This window comes from Branchiostoma belcheri, unplaced genomic scaffold, assembly GCF_001625305.1.
Source record: "Branchiostoma belcheri isolate BF01 breed outbred unplaced genomic scaffold, Haploidv18h27 scaffold66, whole genome shotgun sequence".
Lineage (NCBI taxonomy): Eukaryota > Metazoa > Chordata > Leptocardii > Amphioxiformes > Branchiostomatidae > Branchiostoma > Branchiostoma belcheri.
The window spans coordinates 1,461,130-1,468,715 of NW_017804309.1; the positions used below are offsets into that span (position 1 = coordinate 1,461,130).

Genomic DNA, 7,586 nt, shown 5'->3' on the forward strand with positions numbered 1-7,586 from the left:
ATTATAAAGTATATGCAAACTAGAAAGGCCGACATTTGCTTGGGAGCAAATACAGCATATTTCAGTCCATCTCCCTCCCACGCAAAAGTAGACTATTCCAAACTTACCCCAGTGCAAAACTGGCAAAGGTTCTCAAATAAATGAATTAAATAGTAGCTATATGAGAACAAAGATGCAAGAACAAGTACTTTGAATCTCGTAAGCTTTACTAATCTTATTACAGGTATGGAAATACTAACAATGATGAGATTTTATACATTTTGAAGGTCTTAGGCACATAAAATTGAAAGTGTGGGTCATTACGCATGACTTAGGTGCAATGTGACCTCAGGTAACCCACAATGGAACACGTGTTCCATGGATGGAACAGGCCATTCTTTGGATAGAACATGGAACGGGTACAGCACTTTTGGCCCTTTTTTTGCTGAAAATAGCCATTAAAGTCCCCCAAATGAGTCATTTGGAAGTGGTGTATGCCAAATACGTGACTGCTGTTCTGTAGACACATGTTCAAGGTACCCTTATACCGAATGTCATATCATTTGGTTGTAATACCAGGGCTCAGGATCTAAAAATCCATTTTTTGGCAAAAAATGCCCCAAAAAAACCTTCATAAAAATTTTTCAAAGGCATTTATCAAAAAAATGAAAAAAATGCATCTGGGTGTTTGCCCACTCTACCTCCATGCCAAATTTTGGGTCATTTGGCTGAATGATGGCGGAGTTGAAGCCCTCAGAGCAAGTGGCAGGAGAAGGAGAAACATGAGGGAACACAATATATTTCATCCATACCATGGTATGGACTGAAATATAAATATTTCATCCATAACTGAAATATAATTACTAGTATAATTTGGAAGGCACTTACCAGCCTTTTTTTAAGCCCATGCACAATACCTTACTTGTTTAATGACCAATAAACACAGCTATTTTAAGGAGATCTATAATTTTGTTTTTTCTAACATGATCTTGATAGGTAGATAGGTAACAGCTTGTATGAATACCTTTTCAGAAAGTCCTACCCCCACCCCCCACACATATATAACTTAACGTTACACAACTTAAACAAACTGAACCAGTCAAAGTTCTCTCTCCACACATCTTCCTGTCATGGGTGGCCCTCAGATTGAAGGAAAGTTCGACTTGATTATTTCCTACCATCATAATTTGTTCGCGCTGCAAGCCCTGAAGTAGCAGATAATTTTCAGCACAGACAGGCATGACAATCCCTTCTCATAATGGTCAAAATACGGTTCGATTTAGGCTGTCCAGCAGCCATCTTAAGAACTCAATATGTTCCTCAGTACACCTATCAATCATCTAAGTATGTTTTATGTTACTTTGGATGAGATTATAACCTCACTTACCTGTCAATTCCATGCAGTAGTGCTGCGACTGTCGCTCTCATAGCTTCCGCCATTTTGACCACATGTATACCTCCTCTCTGGTGCCTCAGCGCCGCCTATACACTGAAGTCATATTGCAACACTAGACGCTCAGTGATGACGGCTAGCGACATTGCTGTGAACTGCACCGTTGCCCTTGGCAACAACATGGCGTGCAGGTGGAATCCATAACAAACCGAGTGTCCTTTATGCCGGTGCATGTTTCTGGATGATTTGCGGTTGCTGCTCTCTTTTACGTTTGCCAAGTTTTCGGATTCATCATGCCGGGGCATATCCAACAGAAGAAGAGAGTTGAAGACCGATACAAGTAAGTTGTTGATCAGAAAAGGACTAGAACTGTTTCACCAACTTAAAACTCCACTCGTGAAATTTCATCTGCCACTTGACTTACCCTTACAGCATGCTATATAGAGTTGAAAAACACTTACTACCATAAAGGAACTGCTTGAACGATGGAGTTTATAAATTCCACTGCTATTTGTGTATTCTAAACCTTTCCTCAGTTTTATAAAAAGTCCAAAGGGAAATTCGTCAATGGTGGAAAGTTAGACCCTTTAGCTCATACACAGGTGGTTTCTAGGTAACATTGAGTTGGGACGGTAACGGTAGTGGTTTGTCACCCAAAATACCATGGAGGCTGTGACAGAGAGTATTTTTTTACTTATTTCCAACTAATGATTTCGGAGTCATGAATATTTCCTCGCGTTGTCCCGGTCACGTTATATTCTTTACAACTTGTCAAGATTGTTTTGGTAGTGGGAATAAAATGGCGGCTTTATCGAGTTTGGGTTCGGATTAGACAAACAATGGTCGCTCAAAGGGACCCTAATTCTGCCCCACCGACGTGTATTATTTGTCGGTTCTGCTAGGTTAAACTCGTTTGTTGCGGCCTCCTTAAAGAAAAATCACACCTGTCCTGAGATCTCCCAGCCCTCCGGGTGTCCCATTGTCACGTCGAGTGGAACATTCCACCTGTTACACGCACTTGTGCGACTTGAGAAGAAAAATTAGAAGAAGGGAAAATATGTTTGTGTCTGTTTTCCTCTCGCCTGTGCACTTCAGCCCACAGTATGCAGCGCCACTGTTTACCCAGCAAACCTTGATAAAACACCACCCCATGTCCCTGCCAGGCCTGACCCGAATCTGCCTATTCCCAGCCACCAACCGTGGCGCCAATGAAAGCAGAGCTGATAGCTGGAGAAAAAGGAAGACGGATTGGTGGGCTTAGGGACATGCGAGCATTCTATACGTCTGGATCATACTTACGGGCTTACCAAAACCAATGGTCCATGAAAGATGGAACATTACTTACACTTTTGTGGGCCTGAAAAATGGAGTAATTTGTTTAACAGACAGCTGGGAAAATCATCAAATGTTGAAATAGACAGCTGAATCATTTCCCACTTTCTCATATTGACCCTGAAAGGATAAGTTTCACCATCTAGCAATTAATGAACTTGAGAATGTACAGACATGGCATATCATGTATCTAAGTTAAAGAAAATGACAATCAGGAACATGCAGTTTAGAGCAAAGATTTTTGATGATAACAAGTTCTGTGGAATAATAAATTTTTGTTTAGACACCTTGGTTTACAATTGTGTTTTCTCCAGTCCCAACACCTACAGGATCTTCAATGACACCATCCCAGACGCCAGCCTGCCCCCCATGGCCAGGCCACCCCCTCCAGTCAAACAGACAGGCAGGGACACACCCCCTCTCCCCATCAAAAAAGGCGGCGACACCAGGGGGAACATGCCCCACCCCCTGGATGTAGGCTTCCTCAGGAAGGACCCTCGCCTCATCAACGAACCGATCTGTCATGTCAGCACGTGGGACACAGCACACATACAGCACCAGTGGTGGCCTGACAAGGTAGGTAATCACTCATAACCTATTGACTTATTAACAAACTGATCTGTCATATCAACACATAGCTAGCAGTGGTGACCTGACAATGGTTATTAACTCATTGATAAACCTATTAACCAGCCCACAGGCACAGCACATATCCAACAAATTTGCTCTGACAAGGCATGACACTTAAAATAAGTGTGTAATGAGACTTAATGTCACGATCACAATGTCTGCCTCCTCCTCACAGGTTCCAGACGACACTAGGAAACAGCCAGACTTTGACCCCTCCACGACCCAGAGAGCAGACTACCTGCTGAAGGATGGGACTCCGCCTGGACAGACTAGACATGCCAGCAACCCTAACACATCACCTGCACATGGGATAGGTATGTCAGCTTTAAACCTAGGTCTACACAGGTTAAAATGATATTATATGACAGAATTTGATTATCATATTTTAACTGGTGCATAAATTTGCACGTTCTAGGTTAACACTTCACTAATTCAAACACACTTGCTGGTGGTATCTGGATGGAACACAGCCTAATTTCTGAATTAGCTTATTTCATGATATGTAGGCTGCAACTGTGGTTGTGGCCAAAGGCATGATGTAATGTCCATTCTGTATTCTTTAGCTCCCGTGACGTTTCTACGCCCCCGGAGTGCAGACTGTCCTCGAGTGCTGCTGGAACAGATCTCGTACCAACACCAGTACAATAGCCGACTCGACCCCAACGAACCAATCAGGGCCAAGGTGAACAAACTTATCTTTTTACAGAGACATCCGCTGTGTTCAGTATTCAGCACACAAGTACTCAGAAATCCCAACCTCATTCTGTTATTCTCCTTTTGAACAAATGTGTATGCTGTTGATTGAAGTAGTATACAATTTGACTAATTGAAAGTTATCTCTAATCTCAAGAACTTCATACATTTTATTCTTTTTCAAATTTGTCTCCACAGCGTCATGGCAGTTTTGTGTGGAGCAACTTGAAACCATCTGTCCCATCAGAGGTCCCTTCTGAAGCGAGCTCGTCCCATGCCTCCTCACAGGAGGGGTCCCGCAGGCCATCTGATGCCCTGGAGGAGCCAAGAGGAGACCTGGAGCCTGAGGGGAGGCTAGAGGATGCCTCGTACCCAACGCCTGCAAACCAGGCTATAGAGGCTGCACCAGAAGAGCCTGCATCCGTCCTTTCTGCATCCAAACCTAAAGCTCTGACACCAAAAGCCTCCAAACCCACGTCCATCATTCACTCGCCTGAGGCAAAACCTCAGTCTGGGAATGGCCGTTCCCCAGCGGGATCCAAACCTGGTTCAGCCGGCTCACAACATCAAATGTCCAGAGCAGCTTCAGCACGGTCCATCCAGTCAGTCTTTACAGCAGGAATTCCACAGCTGACCAGGGCTCCATCGGGGTCACTGGTCATGTCTGCCCCTACGTCCAGACGAGGTAGCGCCGGCTCCCTCAGGCCTCCGTCCGACCACGTGGGAACTCCTGTCAGACTGCCACCGGGCAAGTCCATACAGGACCTACAGGGGCCACTCAAACTGCAGGTGCCGTCAGGAACAGGTGAGCCCCAGGTGACAGAGCAGGTGCCTCTACCTGCAACAGGTGCCTTGTCTCCTGGAGGCAGCTCTACTGCAAAGAGGAACATGACCCCAGTTGCCACGGAGGTCTTTCAGCCAGCTGACCTGTACCAGCCATCAAACTCCCGCCCTGAAAGCACAAAGTCGTCTCGGAGCAGTGGACGGGGTTCGTGGAGGGCACGTGCTTCTGCCGGGTCTGTCCATGCACAACCTGTGCCTGAAACACTGCCACCTGTTGGCTGAACAATGAACTGCAGAGCTGAAGTGTGACTCTTTGGATGCTGGGCCTTAAATATAGAATTTTAAAAAAAGACCGGTCACTTATATCTGGAAAAGCATTTTTAAATACTGAAAAGTACCATTTTTTTATGTCCTACATTTTGACTTCTAACTGGATATACAGAAAAATTTGTATCCTTCATTTTGAAGTGCTTGATTGTGTCCCTAGTGTATTAGTGATAGATTTGTTTCTAGTTATACACATATTTGGCTTTGAAAATGAGTTCCAAATTTCTCAAGGCTTTCCAAGTCATAAGTTACCATTGTTATGTTTCACATACATAGAAACTGCCAAATAATTTTTCTACTCATCGTTTTTCACCAAAAAATGCTGTAGTGTCTATATGTAACAATGTCCACAATGTCACTGAAGTGTTGTGCTAAGTCTGGTGTGGTGTTTGTACCTTAAAATGTGACGCAATAGTTAATGACTGCATCTTGCTGCTATATGATATTGTGATATTCTACTGCATGGGCCAAACTTTAAAGTTCAGTGTAGATAGTAACAAACCAGATGATATAGCAATACTAGAGGATATTCACAAGTGAAACAATAATGTTGAACAACAGTGATACGGCCACATGCTGCTAACATTATCTGTATATACCAATCAAATTAACCCAGACATTTTCTAGGATTATGTCAACCAAGCCAAGGGCATGATCAATTCACCAGATAAATACCAATTTTTTTCTAAGAATATACTTTATTCTTAGTAAACAATGCTGAATTGAATACAATAATAATCCATATGTACAAAAGAACAATGAAATATATATTACAAGTAAACCCTTTCTTTGCAGATTACTATTTTCACAATGCACAAAGATGTCACATCTTTTAAAGAGTACAGTATATATACATGTACAACTGATAGAGACTTTCTGTTTCTTGGTTTAGCTATAACAGTTTATTCTCTTCATTGCTTTTTCTGCTTGACCTGTTTGATGCCCTTCCAGTAGTAAAACTTGTCAAAGATGGAGACGTATTTCTTGGAGAAAAGATTCCGGATGGCATGATTCTCCTTGAAGCAGCGGGTCAAGGGCGTGTCGTTCTCGGTCACAAGTGAGAGGTCAAATCTGGGGAAGAGTCTGTGAAAATATCAGCAAAAAATGGTTTACTAGTACCCGGTATGTGCAATCTACAACATGTTTTGTTATTCTTCACTAATATCAACTATTTGTTTATTTTGGAGAAAAAAGTCTGCTGGACTGCCGATCAGCACCAGTGACAGACCCATACAGGAGCAAAATTGGTGACTTAACCTTCTACAGCGTCTATCATCTCACTTTCCTGGTCTTCCTTTGTAGATTGACGGGACCAGTGAAACTAGCCTGTGTTAGACAATCTCTAGATGCTATGGGATAACTTTCTAGTCAGTCTAGTGGGCAGCTAGGCACATGATTTAGTCAGGCTAAACTTACGCTGCAGGGTTGGCGATGTTCTTGGTGAAGTTTTCAGTAGAGAAGACAGCGGCAGCGGGGTGTGTGCTGGTCTGCCCCAGGATGACGGTGTTGGCCAGGTCCAGACTCTGCTCCCAGGACAGCTTCATGTCCGAGCACATGTTCAGGAAAATGTACACTGCTAACTCCACCCACTTCTCACCCGTCCGGATCAGACACTCTGGGGCAGGGAGAAAAGTTTGACAGTTGGTGAACCATAAGGCAAGAAAAAATGAACATTTAAGTTTGTTGCATTCTTTTATGTGCAAAGGATTAATTCCTGAAGCTCTCCCATACACAGGAGTACATCTCACAGGATCACATCCCAGCATATATACTGGGTTTCTTAGCACACTTGATGTGTGTTGCAAGGCAAGGTAGAAGCACCCACCATCTGGCTGGGGAGTGAGTGGGCAAGTCAGGCCAGCTACTCGACTGTCCTCTAGGGCAGAGCACACATCCTTAGACACCTCCCACCTGGCCTGGCCATCATCTTTCCAGCTGAACTCCGGCTTCAGCACGTTGGAGAATCTGAGCAGAGGTTTGGAAAAAAAAAACAATTGATGCCTGGTGGTGCATGCCATGGGGCATCTTAACTTACTTTAATACTCTATATAGAGATAGAGGTATTTGTTAATTATTAGGAACCGCCAGCCCTGCACCAGAGAAATGTCCATTGGCAAATGTTTTTGGTCAGTACACACTCTGTAGTGCTCGTACTCTAAAGTGTGATGGGTTGTTTATAACCTGCTTAGAATAGAAAACCAGCACCTTAACATCTGACCCTCACCCACCTGAATATCTGTTTGAAGCGTGGGAGGGGCACCCCAATCACAAAGCTGTACACCGTACAGTGGGCAGCAATGCGACCTTTGATGTCCTCAGCCACAACAGGCAGCTGTGAGGGCAGACAGCACAGGAATAGCACATCACTGGAGGCTGCCACCCTTCTGTTGTCATAGAGACATGTCACACCTTGCTCCTCCAGTTTCACTGGGGGGGGAGGGTAATAGTT

At 43.9% G+C, this 7,586-nt stretch overlaps 3 protein-coding genes across 4 annotated transcripts in view; 1 reads left to right on the forward strand and 2 right to left on the reverse strand.

Annotated features, from left to right (window-relative positions):
- The window catches only part of LOC109483822 (eukaryotic translation initiation factor 3 subunit K-like), a 7,099-nt gene extending 5,653 nt beyond the window's left edge, over positions 1-1,446 (reverse strand). Inside the window, exon 1 of the mRNA XM_019786971.1 lies at positions 1,367-1,446. Within this exon, the coding sequence (XP_019642530.1) occupies positions 1,367-1,419 (53 nt within the window). The 5' untranslated portion in view covers positions 1,420-1,446. The remainder of the gene's footprint in view (positions 1-1,366) is intronic.
- The window catches only part of LOC109483820 (translation initiation factor IF-2-like), a 6,437-nt gene extending 1,292 nt beyond the window's left edge, over positions 1-5,145 (forward strand). Inside the window, exons 1-5 of one of the 2 annotated variants that reach the window (XM_019786966.1) lie at positions 1,540-1,712; positions 3,019-3,280; positions 3,510-3,648; positions 3,898-4,016; positions 4,226-5,145. In XM_019786966.1, the coding sequence (XP_019642525.1) occupies positions 1,666-1,712; positions 3,019-3,280; positions 3,510-3,648; positions 3,898-4,016; positions 4,226-5,092 (1,434 nt within the window). In that variant the 5' untranslated portion in view covers positions 1,540-1,665 and the 3' untranslated portion in view covers positions 5,093-5,145. Of the gene's footprint in view, positions 1-1,539; positions 1,713-3,018; positions 3,281-3,509; positions 3,649-3,897; positions 4,017-4,225 lie in introns of those variants that run through there. The other variant, XM_019786969.1, reaches the window with a different exon arrangement.
- Positions 5,146-5,164: 19 nt separating this feature from the next.
- Positions 5,165-7,586, reverse strand: part of LOC109483823 (NADP-dependent oxidoreductase domain-containing protein 1-like) — a 4,356-nt gene continuing 1,934 nt past the window's right edge. Inside the window, 4 exon segments of the mRNA XM_019786972.1 lie at positions 5,165-6,220; positions 6,554-6,752; positions 6,963-7,102; positions 7,366-7,583. Of these exon segments, the coding sequence (XP_019642531.1) occupies positions 6,049-6,220; positions 6,554-6,752; positions 6,963-7,102; positions 7,366-7,583 (729 nt within the window). The 3' untranslated portion in view covers positions 5,165-6,048.